Source organism: Myotis yumanensis, unplaced genomic scaffold (assembly GCF_028538775.1).
Source record: "Myotis yumanensis isolate MYYU_CA2020_CCGP unplaced genomic scaffold, mMyoYum1.0.hap1 SCAF_1, whole genome shotgun sequence".
NCBI classification, from domain to species: Eukaryota; Metazoa; Chordata; class Mammalia; order Chiroptera; family Vespertilionidae; genus Myotis; species Myotis yumanensis.
The window spans coordinates 237,991,050-238,006,510 of record NW_027223752.1 but is presented as its reverse complement, the minus strand read 5'-3'; the positions used below and the strand labels follow the sequence as shown (position 1 = coordinate 238,006,510).

Sequence of the window (15,461 nt, the reverse complement as noted above, 5' to 3'; positions counted from 1 at the left end):
CTGGTAAAGGCGCCATCCCTGCTGGGAAGCAGCTTCGCCGCCTCTTTCAGTCCCCAGTGCTCAGGCCCCGGACTCTGGAGAACTCCCCGCTGTCCAGCTGCGAGACCAGTGACGCCGAGGGCCCCCTGCCCGTGAACAGCGCTGCCGTCCTGAGGAAGAGCCAGCCGGCCGGCAGCTCTCCCTGCCGGGGGCACGTGCTTCGGAAGGCCAAGGTCAGTCCCCTCGTGCATGTGGGACGCCTGCTCACCAGCCTGCTGGGCGCGGACACTATGGCTTCAGCGTCGTGTGGGCGGGAGGGGCAGCGGGGCCAGGCATGTCCCGTCCCACAGCCTTCCGCTCAGTGCCACGTGGTGACTGGTGACCCAGCACACAGTCTCCCAGGCCCTCCACCGGCCGCCTGTCCGCTGGTGTCAGAGGTGCCGCGGTGCCTTCTGATGGATCAGCCACTGTTTGTGCTGCGAAGCTTAACGACCCCAGAAAAACTTAGAAACGACGTATAGTTCACCAGAGCAAACAGCTCTGGACGCGGTGGCTGAAGGTGTGCCCCACGGAAAAGCCACAGTTGGTGCCACGGCACCTGCCCGTCCAGGCGCAGAGGCCAGGGCCTCCCTCACACCTCGGGCTCTGGCTGCTCTCGCTGCTCTGTCCTCCAGCAGCTCTGAGGCGGTTCCGGGCTGCCTAGAAGCCTTGCTTTCCGCGTGGTGCGTCTGGTGTCCGGTAAGGCAGGGTTAGCCGCTCACTGCTCGTGGCATGTTCACGGGAGGGTCCGGCGACCCACACCCGGGAGATTGAAGGCCGTGTACTTGATGGAGGCGGGCTGGTGACGGAGGGAGGGAGAGCCGCCGTGCGCCTCCCTGGGACGGTCTCAGCCCCCGGGTCCCTAGGCTGCGCCTGAGGGGTTGGCACTGAGCCCTCATCCAGATCCCCTGTTTGCAGACGAGAATGTGGGGACAGCATGGGCTGCTGGGTCTTTGTGGTCCAAGATCCCAGCTTTACGTGGTGTGTGCTCCGCCTCCAGGGGGCTGCTCTCTGCTGTGTTCAGCGTCTGGGGCCTAGGCAGCTCTGCTCCAGCCGCTTCCTCACGGTGGACGTCCCATGAGTGATGGCGGCGCGGCGGGGGCAGCCCGGCCACCGCCCAGGCCGGAGAGCACCGAGAACGCAGCCTCTCTGAGCGTGCGATGGGGCAGGGTTTCCAGGTTCCCGAGAACAGTGACGAGGGTCCCCCAGCGGCAGGAAGGGGTGGCACGTGGCCTTTCCAGTCTGGGACGGTCACCCACTCGTCAGTGCCTCGCACGTGTGTCTCATCTGCCCGCTGGCCTTTTCCGAGGACGAGAGCGGTCCCAGCACTCGGGCTCGGGAATGTTTCCCGGCAGTGCTCCCAGGGAGCTCCAGTTCCTGCGGAGGGGGCTGAGCAGGAGAGCGGTGCCTCCGCAGGTCAGGTGCACACAGGTCACCGCCAGGGTCTCCTAGCGGAGGGCTCCAGAGTGGCCACGACGTCCAGCTGCAGGCCCAGCATTCCCCGCTCGGCCTGGGAAAGCTCTGAGCTCCGGCGGGCGGCTGTGAGCCCCGTGTGAGCCCCGGTGGGCGGCTGTGAGCCTAGGCGGGCGGCTGTGAGCCCCGTGTGAGCCCCGGTGGGCAGCTGTGAGCCCCGTGTGAGCCCTGGTGGGCGGCTGTGAGCCTAGGCGGGCGGCTGTGAGCCCCGGCGGGCGGCTGTGAGCCCCGGTGGGCGGCTGTGAGCCTAGGCGGGCGGCTGTGAGCCTAGGCGGGTGGCTGTGAGCCCCGTGTGAGCCCCGGCGGGCGGCTGTGAGCCCCGTGTGAGCCCCGGCGGGCGGCTGTGAGCCCCATGTGAGCCCTGGTGGGCGGCTGTGAGCCCTGGTGGGTGGCTGTGAGCCCCGTATGAGCCCCAGCGGGCGGCTATGGCCACGCTTTCAGAGCCACCACATGTGAGCTGGGTCTGAGGACTCAGCGCCGGCTGCCCCAGAGGTCGCACGCCCCTGACAGCCACTGGGCCCAGGGTCTCTCACGCCCTCCTTTGGCCGTGACCCTGAGCCCTCCACTCCAGCCCTCGGCTGTGTGCCCAGCAGTGGAGTTAGCATCTGAACCTGGTTGTGAAGCACTGGCTGTGTGTGTGGATAGCCTCCCACTGTGAGCCAGGCAGGGCGCCTCAGCTGGTGTCCTGGCGCATCCTCCCCACACCCGAGTTTGCACGGCCCAGTGGCCGTCCGGGGGCCGAGGAGGGGACAGCCTGGGTAGGCGGCACCCAGGGTCACCCTCCTGCGGCCCGAGTGCCCGGAGGTGCCCATGGTGTCTCGGGAGCTCCGTTTGGTTTTGTTTCTGCCACTTTTGCTCTGCCGCGGTCACCATTCATTACGCCGGGACTTCTGTTCCAGGAAAGGTGGGGGTTCCCAGCTCTGTGCGCGGGGCAGGTGTGCGGCGCTGTGGCTCGGTGCAGAGGCCTGGCAGCACAGCGGGGTCAGGGTCGGCGTGGGACCAGCGCCCCACGTGGCCCCGAGGACGGAGGGGCCCTGCTCGGGGCCAGGCGCGTGGGGGCCTCCTTGGTCTTCACGGCGGCCCTCAGTCCTGGGTGGGACACGCTGACCGCCTTCCTGGGTCGTGCGGGGATTCTGTCTGGCACAGATGTGCCCCGACACCTGGCGTGTATGTCAGCTCTTGCTCTCACTTCCCCGGCAGGAGTGGGAGCTGAAGAACGGGACGTAGGAGAGCGGACGTCACGAGAGGCCGCGGCTCCAGCAGGCCCGCCGTGCCCGGACCTGGCGTATGTTTCTACTGTATGACGTGCCCTGTAAGGAGATGTGCCCGGGCCGCTTGGCTCCCATGTGGTCTCCTCAGGCGGCCGGGGTGAGAGGTGATGGAACACCGTCCTCCGCCAGGTGGGGTCTCGGCTCCCCCAGTGCCAGCCAGCCAGCCTCCAACGGGGTGCAGTGGGTACTGGCCAGGCCGCCGGGAGCGTGTCGCCCCCAAGGGCAGCGAGCACTTGTCCGTGTCCCCTCCCCCTGCCTGCCCGCCTCCCCTGCCGTCCCTGAAGCCACCACATGTGAGCTGGGTCTGAGGACAGCTGGGAGGCGCTTTCCCTGGAGTTTCTGGACAGGAGCTTCGTAGCAGGACATGCTTTCTAAACTTCTCACATTTCTGTGTGTGTTGCACTTACCCTCGGGGTTCCCGGAGGTTCCGACCGATTTTATGAGGATTTTACTGCTTTGGAAAGGCTGTGAGGGTTTTGGATTCTTCGCCCTGTGTCCTCCTTCCCAGTACCACCCCCACCCCCTGCGCTGGCACCATGGTGGCCCTTGGAGAGCTGGCAGCCTCGCGGGCACACGGCTACCCTTCCCTTCCTAGACGTCACGGCGGGGGCACTGGAAGTCGCAGGTCTGTAGCCATAGCACAGAGAGCAGGAGAGGGCCTTCCAGAGCCTCCAGCCCCGCAACTCCCCCGCCCCCAGTTTGCAACTCCGAGCCATGGCCGTGTCCGTTTACCTGGGCTCACCCCTCCTCCCGGGCACATAGGCCTCATAGGGCCTCGTCATCACTGTGCTGTCTGCCTCCCATAGAGCCCCCGGGTGACCCGCTGAGACCCAGGGGACAGGGAGCTGGCCTCCACGCAGCCTAGCAGCCCGCGCTGTCCCCAGCCTCTCAGTGCTCGCGGGGCACCAGGGCCCTGTGGGGGCTCAGGGTCGGGCTGTAGGGGACGTGACCGGCTCCACGGAAGCCAGTCTCACGTGAGGAGCTGGAAGGTGCTTACCTGGGCTCCATCCGGGGCCTGAGCTCCCTGCAAAGCCGCCTGCCGGGGCGTTTGTCAGGAGGTCGGCCCTGGCCTGCCCCGCTGACCTCCTCACACACAGGATGGCGCTGGAGGCTGGTCCCCCAGCACTCGGCAGGTGACCTCGGGGCGGGCCCGGCCTGCTGGGAGCCAGCGCAGGGAGCACCCGGCCGGCCGCACACAGCTCACTTCCTGGAAGGGAAGCGCTCGCTCTCCTGTCGCCTTGCGGCTCTGGGTCCAGTGGTTTCCAGTCAAGCGAGGCCTCACTCGGCCACTGTGCCCGCAGCCGCCTTGGCCCAAGAGAGCCTCCAGGTCCGACTCATAGACGGAGGCCCGGCAGCTGCGCTCCTGCCCGCAGCCCGGTGGGTGGGCAACCTCTCAGCCGTGTGCGTCTGCCCAGGGTCCAGCCTTCGACTCCTGGCGGACACAGGCGGTGTTTGTAAAGCCGGGTTTTAATCCACTTCCATAACCACAAGCCTTTAAGGGGGGCGGGGAACTTGTCCGCTGGGGTCTGCGGAGCCGCGGAGACGGGGTGCCCCAAGGGGAGGCTGCTGACGCCCACGATAGCGCGTCTCTCCGTGTCCTAGATGTGATCAGAAACCAGCTTAAAGCATTTGCTTCAAAGTGAGTTATTTATTTGTGTATGTTCAGTAAGTATAGCTTCTAATTTATATCTGTACATAGTAGACACACAGGCTTCTGTCCGATGGGCGAAGTCCCGTTGCCCTGGGAGAACCGGGTCCCTTAACAGATGGTCGTGTTCAGAGCGCGGGCCAGACTCCAGGGGTCCTGACGGCATGAGGGGGGTGGGGGGGGGGGCGCCCTCGTGGTCGCAGCCCCTCCTGCTGGGCCTGAGGCCCCGCCAGCCTCAGAGCCCCTCCACTTTGACACGTTTATGATGTTTCACTCACACCCCCCGTGCCCAGAGCAAAGTGGTGGTGCGGGGCTGCCAGGCCTGTGGCCCCTTTGCCCAGAATCCCGGGGTGGGTGCCGCCCGCCTGTGGCCTCAGGATGGCGCCACCACAGGCAGGCGGCTGAGCGGGATGGTTCCACCTGCCGGACTCACGGGGCACGGCCTCCGCCATCTCTTCCAGCTCTTCTCTCGGGGCGACCCCGGTGACCTCAGACACCCGTGGCACAAAGCCAGCCTCGCCCCCGACACGGGTGCACCATCTCCCTGTCCCTCACTCGTCCTGGCTGTTTCTGAAAACCCAAGTCCTGGGCCAGGTGGCGATTTGCCACCTTTTGCAAAGTTTGTTTCAAATCCTGGGCCCTGGGCCCGAAGGCCACACGCAGCCAGGAGCGGCCGGCTGGTGCGTCAGGGCTGTCTATGCACCAGGTCATGTGACAGGAGCCCGGGATGGGTGCTGGGCGCACCAGCAGGGCCCGCAGCCGACGCGGCCCGGTCAGCACAGACCGGGCGTCCCCGCAGGGGCTCACCCCCGCCAAGGGCTCAGCAACATTGAAATGCACAGCTATTGCCTTCTTCTTTTCTAATGTAATTTTTAACAGGAAACGTAATGTCAGCTCGTGGCACAGTTTTAGAGGGTGATTGTTATTACTATTATTTGTTCCTGCTGTTATGTGTCTGGTCACCCCGTGGTGGCTGCGTCGATACTGTGAAATGAACTGAAGATGAACTACCACCTTCGTGCCCCACACCCGACGCGGCGGCACGGAGGCCGCGGGCGTGGGCCCGGGCGCCTGTGAGCGGTCCCCCGGGCGCCCCCAGCCTCGCCGTGCAGAGCCGGTGCCACCGGGCTTCCCGCTAGTCGCCACGGAAGAGCCTTTCCAAGCGGGGTCGCCAATCCTAGTTCTTCGGGACCAGAGGGTTTTAATAAGAGACTCTCTGCATCTGACTTCTCACGGGAAGGGCGTCTGAACTCACACCAGCCTTTACACCGCGGATCTTCAGCGGCGACCGACCACGCTGCCCACTGTGAGATCTTCTCCTACTAAGAATGTAATTCTTTCCTTACTGTATTTTTTAAGAACCAAAGTCCTGTTTAAGGTTCTCTGTGAAAGACGCAGGAGGCGGAAGGGTATCCTTAAACGGACTATGTTGGCAGCGCTGTTTAAATGACTGTACATAGATTTTCACTGTTTCTCAATGTATTTAATTCATAAAGTGAAAGATTTTATCAGAAGAAACTGGCCGTGGAACATTAGTTTCCATTTGCCCCTTTTGTAGTCGCCTCACTTGAGTTTCTTTGCTGAAGGACTGTCCTGTCCTGTCCCTCGCATAGCCCTGACTGGCGCCTGTGGCGTGACTGTGTGTCGTCAATAAAACCACTTTCCAGCTAGGCCTCCGGGTCTTCTTCCCATGGACTTTTACAGAGAGAGGGAGGGGGAGGGGAGAGAGGGGGGAAGGGGAGGGAGGGGAGAGGGAGGGAGGGGGAGGGAGGGAGGGGGAGGGGGAGTGAACATCATGTGAGAGAGCCACACTGTGGGTTTGTTTCAGTGGCTCTCAGTCCACAGACCTGAATAGGAACGTGTGCGCACCTGCGAGGTGCCAGGCTCTGTCTGGCGCTGGAAATGGGAGCGACTCCAACAGGACTTGCTCTCAGCGCTCACACACCTGGACAGGTCACCGTGCCTGGTGGGCAGGTCACCGTGCCTTGTGGGGAGGTCACCGTGCCTGGTGGGCAGGTCACCGTGCCTTGTGGGCAGGTCACCGTGCCTGGTGGGCAGGTCACCGTGCCTGGTGGGGAGGTCACCGTGCCTGGTGGGCAGGTCACCGTGCCTGGTGGGCAGGTCACCGTGCCTGGTGGGCAGGATTGTCCGGGGACTCCAGTCCCGCAGGGGTGGAGCCGCTGCCCTGGGGGCAGGTGGGGGTGCTTAGGCAGGAGTCCCCAGGAGAGTGGCAGGAAGAACTCCCCTGGGAGGGTGAGGCCGGAGGCAGGGCTTCGTGCGCAGGTGGCTGGGACGGAGGCTTGTCCCGGGAGAAGGTTCTGTGGCCACAGGGAGGCCAGCCAGGCTTCTGTTTAGACTGGACGGATGGGATGAGTCCAGGGCACCCAGGGATGTCCCGGCAACACATTGCCCCCCCCAGACCCACCTTCCCAGTCTAGGGCCAGGCGACCCCTCACGGCTCCCTCACTCCCACTCTGCCCCCTGTGGTTCGGCGGGTGCTGGCTGGTCAGTGGACAGGACGCACTGACCTGGGAGGCGAGGGGCTCTCAGCCCGTTGCTGTTTGGAGGCGGGCACTGCCCCTGAGGCCATGAAGCTTTAGTAACTGCCCTCCACCCCCCAGCTGCGGCACAGAGCTCCGGGCTTTTCTTTTTAAAACCACGGAGGCGAGTGGGGCGTCGTCATGTTGGAGTTATTTGGGGAGCAGGCAACATGGAGCCTCAACAGCAAAAACCGGGGCAGGAAACGCAGCGGATCCACCATTTTGTGACCGACAGGGCACCGACGTCACCTGCTGTTCGATGGCCGTCTTTTCTTAGGAAGGAAGCGGTCAGTCCAAGTGGGGGGAACACAGCAGGGACGGCGGCTCAGGCACCCACCTCCCCGGGGCGTTCCAGCTGGTCCTGGCACCAGAGGGGCGTCTCTCTGGCAGCCCCGGGCGGGCGGCCTTCCTCTGGTGGGGGGGGCGGGCTGCCGTGTGCCAAGCTTGCCTGTCACTCTGGTCCTCTGACGCCTGGGACTTGGCTGCCCTGGACGGGCGTCCTTTCCAGGCCGGCCAGGCCCTGGGGAAAGTGAAGGGCTCGCCGGAGCTCACCTTCCATGTGCAAGCCAAGCAGAGCCACCCCGCCCACCCCAGGGCAGGGACCAGGCACCCAGAACAGCCCTTCGCCCCAGCACTCCTGACACTACTCAGCCCAGCTTCCTGAGCCTGCTGGCCGCCTCCCTGTGGAAACCACCAGATGGTTCTTGCTCAGGTTTTCCCCTCTGGGCCTCCTGACTGGGTCCACTCTTCCCTGTGTGGTCTGGCGTGGCCGGGGGTGGCCTGGCGTGGTCTAACATGGCCTGATGTGGTCCAGCATGGCCTGGCATGGCAGGGTGTGGCCTGGTGTGGTCTAACATGGCCTGACGTGGTCTAGCATGGCCCGGCGTGGCCTAGCATGGCCCGGTGGGGTCTAGCATGGCCCAGCGGGGTCTAGCATGGCCTGGCAGAGTCTAGTGTGACCTTGTGTGGCCTGGCGTGGCCCGGTGGGGTCTAGCATGGCCTGGCAGGGTCTAGCATGGCCTGGCAGGGTCTAGCATGGCCTGGCGGGGTCTAGCATGGCCCGGCGGGGTCTAGCATGGCCTGGCGTGGTCTAGCATGGCCCAGCGGGGTCTAGTGTGACCTTGCGTGGCCTGGCATGGCCCGGCGGGGTCTAGCATGGCCTGGCGTGGTCTAGCATGGCCCAGCGGGGTCTAGTGTGACCTTGCGTGGCCTGGCATGGCCCGGTGGGGTCTAGCATGGCCTGGCAGAGTCTAGTGTGACCTTGTGTGGCCTGGCGTGGCCCGGTGGGGTCTAGCATGGCCTGGCAGGGTCTAGCATGGCCTGGCGGGGTCTAGCATGGCCTGGCAGGGTCTAGCATGGCCTGGCGGGGTCTAGCATGGCCTGGCAGGGTCTAGCATGGCCTGGCGGGGTCTAGCATGGCCCAGCGGGGTCTAGCATGGCCCGGCGGGGTCTAGCATGGCCTGGCGTGGTCTAGCATGGCCCGGCGGGGTCTAGTGTGACCTTGCATGGCCTGGCATGGCCCGGCGGGGTCTAGCATGGCCTGGCGTGGCCTGGCGTGACCTTGCGTGACCCGGCATGGCCCAGCGGGGTCTAGTGTGACCTTGCGTGGCCTGGCGTGGCCCGGTGGGGTCTAGCATGGCCTGGCGGGGTCTAGTGTGACCTTGCGTGGTCTAGCATGGCCCAGCGGGGTCTAGTGTGACCTTGCGTGGTCTAGCATGGCCCAGTGGGGCCTAGCGTGACCTTGCGTGAGCCGGCATGGCATGCCCCTCCACTTGGGAACTTGACCAGCTCCTGTTTTCCATGGCCACCGTCTCCCATCTGTCGGCCTCCCCACCATGGACACGGAAGCCTGCGCCCTCACGCCCAGCGGGAAGGTGAGGACGCTGAGGCCAGGCCACTGGTCTCTGGTTTGAGCCGCTTGCTCGCTCCTGTCTCACCCGTAGAGTGGAACAGGGACAGCCTCACAGGCTCCGTGTGAGGCTCCCGGGATGAGCGTAAAGCGTCCACACAGCCAGCTGCTCAGCCCCCAACGCCCCGCAGGCCACGGGAGAGCCCACGTCCTGCCCTCCCAGTGCGGTGATGGCGAGGTCTCCTCGTTCTCCACCCAGATACCACAGAAGGTGAGGAGGTCCCGGAAGGAAAGGAACGTGGCCGCCCTCACGTGTCCCGAGGGGAGGACAGGGCACCTTCCACGGGGCAGGCTGCTCTGGCCCTGGGAGCACAACCATGAGTGAGACCCGCTCCTGTGCTGAGTCGCAACAGCGACGACCCAGATGGATGACAGCTACGCATTCAGCAAAGGGCCTTCCGTGCCAGCCCTGTCCCAGGCCCTGGGCGGCCACAGGCCGGGCGGGGATGCGGCTGCTCCACCAGCTGATCTGGAGGCGTCACTGGGCGACAGTAACACAGACAGATAAACAGAAAAACACGCTATCAGCCCCTGCGTTCAGGCAGAGTGAACCCCGGCACAGGCCTCGGTCACAGAGGAGGGGAGGGCGGCGGCGCTCGGGCCTTGGGGAGCGGATGGGAAATGGGTCTGTGAGGGCTCTTGGCTCGCAGAGAGAAGACCCACTTGGGTTTCATGTCTCCTAAGCCCACAATTCCCAGCAAGAGCCCCGCCAACACCAGTTCCCAGGCAGGAAGGTCCCACCGGGGGTAGGTCCCAACCACCTGCATGGCCCCCCACACCGGATCCTACCCAGAGGGAGAATCCCACCTGATATCCCACTCGGCCCAGGTCCAACCCCAACCATAACCTTAACCATAATGCAGGTCCATCCCTAATCCTCACCCTAACCCTAACTATAACCCTAACCATAATGCAGGTCCATCCCTAATCCTAACCCTAATACAGGTCAACCCCTAACTCTAACCTTAATGCAGGTCCAACCCTAACCCTAGTCCTAATCCTAACCCTAACCCTAAACCTAAACCTACACCTACACCTAAGCCTAATGCAGGTCCAACCCTAACCCTAACCCTATCTCTAACCCTAACCCTAATCCTAACCCTAATCCTAACCCTAAACCTAAACAGCCTATTGCAGGTCAAGCCTTAACCCTAATTCTAACCCCTAACCCTATCCCTCAACCTAACCCTAACCATATCTCTAACCTTAAACCTATCCCTAACCCTATGCTTAACCCTAACTTTAACCCTAATGCAGGTCAAACCCTATCCCTAACCTATCCGTATCCCTAACCCTAACCCTAACGCTGAACCTGTCCCTAATCCTGACCTTAACCATATCCCTATCCCTAACCCTGACCCTATCCCTAACCCTGACCCTAACCTTATCCCTAACCCTGACCCTATCCCTAACCCTAACCCTAACCCTAACCCTAACCTTACCCCTAACCCTGACCCTATCCATAACCCTAACCCTGACCCTATCCCTAACCCTATCCCTGACCCTGACCCTATCCCTAACCCTATCCCTGACCCTGACCCTATCCCTAACCCTGACCCTATCCCTATCCCTAATCCTGACCCTATCCCTATCCCTAACCCTGACTCTATCCCTATCCCTAACCCTGACCCTATCCCTAACCCTGACCCTATCCCTATCCCTAACCCTGACCCTATCCCTATCCCTATCCCTAACCCTGACCCTATCCCTAACCCTATCCCTGACCCTATCCCTAACACTATCCCTGACCCTATCCCTATCCCTAACCCTATCCCTAACCCTGACCCTAACCTTACCCCTAACCCTGACCCTATCCCTATCCCTAACCCTGACCCTATCCCTATCCCTAACCCTGACCCTATCCCTAACCCTGACCCTATCCCTATCCCTAACCCTGACCCTATCCCTATCCCTAACCCTGACCCTATCCCTAACCCTATCCCTGACCCTATCCCTATCCCTAACCCTGACCCTATCCCTAACCCTATCCCTAACCCTGACCCTATCCCTAACCCTAACCCTGACCCTATCCCTAACCCTGACCCTATCCTTAACCCTGACCCTATCCCTAACCCTGACCCTATCCCTAACCCTATCCCTAACCCTGACCCTATCCCTAACCCTATCCCTGACCCTGACCCTATCCCTAACCCTGACCCTATCCCTAACCCAATCCCTAACCCTGACCCTATCCCTAACCCTATTCCTAACCCTGACCCTATCCCTAACCCTATCCCTATTCCTAACCCTGACCCTATCTCTAACCCTATCCCTGACCCTATCCCTATTCCTAACCCTGACCCTATCCCTAACCCTATCCCTAACCCTGACCCTATCCCTAACCCTGACCCTATCCCTAGCCCTAACCCTGACCCTATCCCTAACCCTGACCCTAGCCCTATCCCTAACCCTGACCCTATCCCTATCCCTAACCCTGACCCTATCCTTAACCCTATCCCTGACCCTATCCCTATCCCTAACCCTGACCCTATCCCTAACCCTGACCCTATCCCTAACCCTATCCCTAACCCTGACCCTATCCCTAACACTATTCCTGACCCTGACCCTATCCCTGACCCTAGCCCTATTCCTAACCCTGACCCTAACCTTATCCCTAATACTAACCCTATTTGTATCCTTAACCCTGACCCTATCCCTGACCCTGGAGGGCTGTGCTCTTGGTTTTGCCTCCGTGGCTCAGGGGCCCGGTGGCCTGGGCGCAGGTGGTGGTGGTGACTGTGGTGGACAGAGCTCGCTGTGGGCTGGACCTCCGGGGCCTGAGGAGGGAACGAGCAGCACGTGTGAGGGGTGAGCGCTTCGAACGCTGGCCGGGATGTCATTGCTCTGCCCGGTGTCCCGATCCAGCGGCCGAGAAGGTTAACGTCATGGCAACCTCCCCCGGGGTCAGGCGCTGCTCCCGGTTCCTTCCACGGCGCCATGGCAGGAGCTTTCGGGTATACGCTGAGGAACAGGCCCACAGTAAGGCAAACAATGTCACACTCACTCCATCTTTGTTAAAAGCATCACAAGTGGTTTATTGGTTTTTAAAAAGAAAAAATAAGAAAGACCCGATGGCATCTCTGTCGTGTGCATATACCCAGTGGGCACAGCCCGGCGGGGACGCCTTGCGGCAGCAGCAGGCCACGCCCTCCGTGTCTGGGGGGTTGGGCACCAAATGTGACCCTCACACGTGTCGACCACACGGCTGTGGGTGGGAAAGTGCAGGGGAACCAGGTGCCACCTTATTTCCGGGTTCTGGGCCCAGATACTCTTCACAGAAAGAAAGACATGAGCTCCAGGGAGAACGCCAATGGCCAGGGGCAAGCCTGCCCGAACAGCGGAGAGGGAATCGCGGGGTTCAGGGTCAGAGGGCGCTCACACACCGGCACTGGTGAGCGGGGGCAGGGACTGTGTCCAGGGGACGCCATGCCGACCCTGACCTCGGGCCTGGACGGTGTCTGGCACTTACAGGCGGGTGGGGTGGGCGTCGGACGTAGGGCTCCCTAAGGTGTCTTTGGAGACTGCACCCCCAGCCCCCCCCGTCCTCGGGCAGAGTCTGCAGGGTGGCCTCTGTAGGAGGCACCCAGAGCCTCCACTGGTGTGCAGGGGTAGGGGAGGGACCACAGGGACCCCTTACCGGCTGTGGTCTCGGAGTCCCCACTGTGACACAGGGCGCTGGACTGGAGGGGTCCCCCACTGTGTCCAGGGGTCTGTTCTGGGGTAATGTCCCCCGGGCTTCATCTGGACTCACCCCAGCCCAGCCAGCAGGTCACTAGCCTGGGCTCTGGTGTCCCCGGGAAAGGCCAGGCTGAGCCACCAGAGGGCGCTGCCCGAGGGGGAGGGGGCAGGAGGGAGGGACCAGTGCGGGGAGGGAGACTGATTCCGGGTTCAAGGCAAAGGGGGAGCATCCCCCTACGTGTTCACACGGGGACCCCGAGGCAGCGTCCCTGATCTGGCACCTGTGAGTGGACTGCACTGCCCGGGGCCGAGGGCTGGGCCGAGGCCCCTCAGCCCCGCTGCTGTGTGGCCTTGGGAAGGGCACGCCCTCTCTGGGCCTCGGTTCTGCGTTTCACGAGGAGGAGCAACTGGCTCTCCAACCCTCAACCTCGCTGGTTCCCGGGCTGCGATGTGGGTCCCTGAAGCGGTAAGAATTGCAGCAGCTGGGCCTCCGCCAGGGCCACCTCGCTGGGAGGAGGGCGCCTGTGGGGGGCGCCGCCTGCTGGCCGGCTGCGGAGCTGCAGCCCTGTGGCTCCCAGGGGAAGGCCAGCCTTGGCCCCTCTGGCCCAGGGGGAAGGGTGCCCAGGGGCCACAAGCAGCCCTGGGCATTCTGGGAAAGGGTTTCCCGAGACTGGGGCTCTGGCCGCCACCCCGATGGCTACGGCCGTAAGGATAGGAAGTTGAAAGAAACCCCACAGCTCCTAGAGAGGTGTCCCGTAAACTGCAGCTTGGGGGGGGGGGGGGGTGGCAGGAGGGGTGGCGGGGCCTGGCCGCAGGCTCCCCGATGCTGGAGGGCGGGCTCTGCGGAGACGCACTCAGGCGGCTGCCCTCCGTGGGGCGTGACACGTGTCCATGTGCAGCGCGGGGCTGAGTGGGTCTGCGGTTCCGGAGGGCGGGCAGCCAGGAAGGCTCACCTCCCCGACCCGGGGGACCCGCTGGCCACCACAGGTCAGGCCTGGGCTGGGTCTCAGGGTCCAGAGCAGCCAGGCAGCCTCTCGGAGTCCAGGGGCGGAGACGTGCCCAGGTCGGTGGGCAGTGGGTGGCCGTGGGTGGCCGTGGGCTGGGGTCCGGGGAGGGCGGCGGTCAGCAGCCCCCCGTGCGTCCTGAGCAGAGGCAGGGGCGTGGGGGCCTGGCGTGGGGACAGCTGGAGGAGGTGGCTCTTCCGCGTCTCTGAGCGATGCCGGTCCCAGCACTGGCGCCGGCCGTGGGTGGTCCGTGCCCGGGGAGGGGATCCCGGAGGGGAGGAGGCTCAGGGCGCCCGCAGCCATCAGCTCACCAGGTAGCTGTGCATCTCCCGGGAGTTGATGCTGAGGACCACGCCCGAGTGGTTCCCTAGGAAACAGACGCCCGTGTGAGCACAGGCCACGGCGGGCGGGGCAGCGAGGGCCGCGCTGGGGCGTGGGCACACGGGGGCACACGGGAGGCCAGCGGAGCCGTGCGGGGGGTGCCCGAGTGCGGGGCGGCGGTGGCGGGGTCTCAGGGCTCCTGGTGGGTGACTGAGCGGGTGCCCGGTGCTGCCACGCGCTGTGGACCCCACGGGCCTCTGAGGTGAGGCGCTGGAAGCCGCCCCTGTCCACCCACTGACCTGTGGGGGGGCCACCGGGGCCTCGGCTGCAGAGGAGGCAGGAGGCGGCCTGCCCCCTCCAGGCGCGGGCACCGCGGGCCGGGAGGCGGCAGGAGAGAGGGGCACGGTGATGGGCTCTGAGACAGGCACAGCCGAGTGGCCTGGGGGAGGCGCTGACCCGCCCCCGGCTCGCGGCCCCACCGGCTCCGGTGGCGAGGGTCGTGGGTCTGACGCTGGGGGAGACCATGTCACCTGTCAGGCCTCGGGGGTCCCCTGTGACCGGGGATAATGACTGCGCCCCTTAAAGGACCGCAGGGGGAGCTGAGGGGAAGCTGCGCCGAGGCCGTGGGCAGGGCCTGGCGCACACTAAGCGCTTGGGTAAAACCATCTGTTGCCTAGGCCGGTCTGCTCAGTGGTTAGAGCGCCAGCCCGTGCACCGAAGGGTTGTGGGTTCGATTCCCAGTCAAGGGCAGGCACCTCCGTTGCAGGCTTGCTCCCTGGCCTGGGTCAGGGGACCTGTGGGATGCTCCTCTCTCTCTCCCCCTCCCCCTCCCCCTTCCTCTTCCCCTCTCCTTCCCTCTCCCTCCTCCTCCTCCTCCCCTCTACTCTCTCTAAAAATCAATGGAAAAATATCCTGGGGTGAGGATTATAAAAACAAACAAAAGGATGTGTTATCACCCCCCTGTCACCCCCTCTCTGTCCTTCAGGCTCCCAGCTGCTCTGCCTCCCCAGACACCAGCTTGGAGGCCGGGAGACCAGAACCCCCGCAGGCTCCTGCCTCAGGCTGCAGGCCGCCTGCATGTGGGAGGAGGGTGGGGCCTGAGCGGGACCCTGACCACGCTGCCCCAGAGAGGCCTGCAGAGGAGGAGGAGGAGGAGGAAGAAGAGGAGGAGGGGGGGGGAGGAGGAGGAGGAGGAGGAGGGGGGGAGGAGGAGGAGGAGGAGGAGGGAGGAGGAGGAAGGGTCACCAGGGCTGCAGCAGTGGGGGTGGGGGCACTGGCTTTGTTGAATGTCGGGCTGGACTCCGGCTCCACCTCCTATTGGCTCAGTGACTCGGAGGTTGAGCGCCACTCTGACCCTCAGCCTTCTCATCTGTCAAATGGGCACATTCCGTGGGCAGGGAGCTTGGGGAGGGAGCTGGGGAGGGAGCTCGGTGAGGGAGCTCGGGGAGGGAGCACGGGGAGGGAGCTGGGGAGGGAGCTCGGGGAGGGAGCTCGGGGAGGGAGCTGGGGAGGGAGCTCGGGGAGGGAGCTCGGGGAGGGAGCACGGGGAGGGAGCTCGGGCAGGGAGCTCGGGGAGGGAGCTGGGGAGGGAGCTCGGGG

General features: G+C 64.1%; 1 protein-coding gene across 4 annotated transcripts in view; it reads left to right on the top strand.

Moving 5' to 3' along the window:
* The window catches only part of AFAP1 (actin filament associated protein 1), a 76,700-nt gene extending 70,620 nt beyond the window's left edge, over positions 1-6,080 (top strand). For all 4 annotated transcript variants that reach the window (XM_070399821.1, XM_070399839.1, XM_070399829.1 and 1 more), the window contains 2 exons: positions 51-212; positions 2,692-6,080. In XM_070399821.1, the coding sequence (XP_070255922.1) occupies positions 51-212; positions 2,692-2,718 (189 nt within the window). In that variant the 3' untranslated portion in view covers positions 2,719-6,080. The remainder of the gene's footprint in view (positions 1-50; positions 213-2,691) is intronic.
* The last annotated feature ends 9,381 nt before the right edge of the window (positions 6,081-15,461 follow it).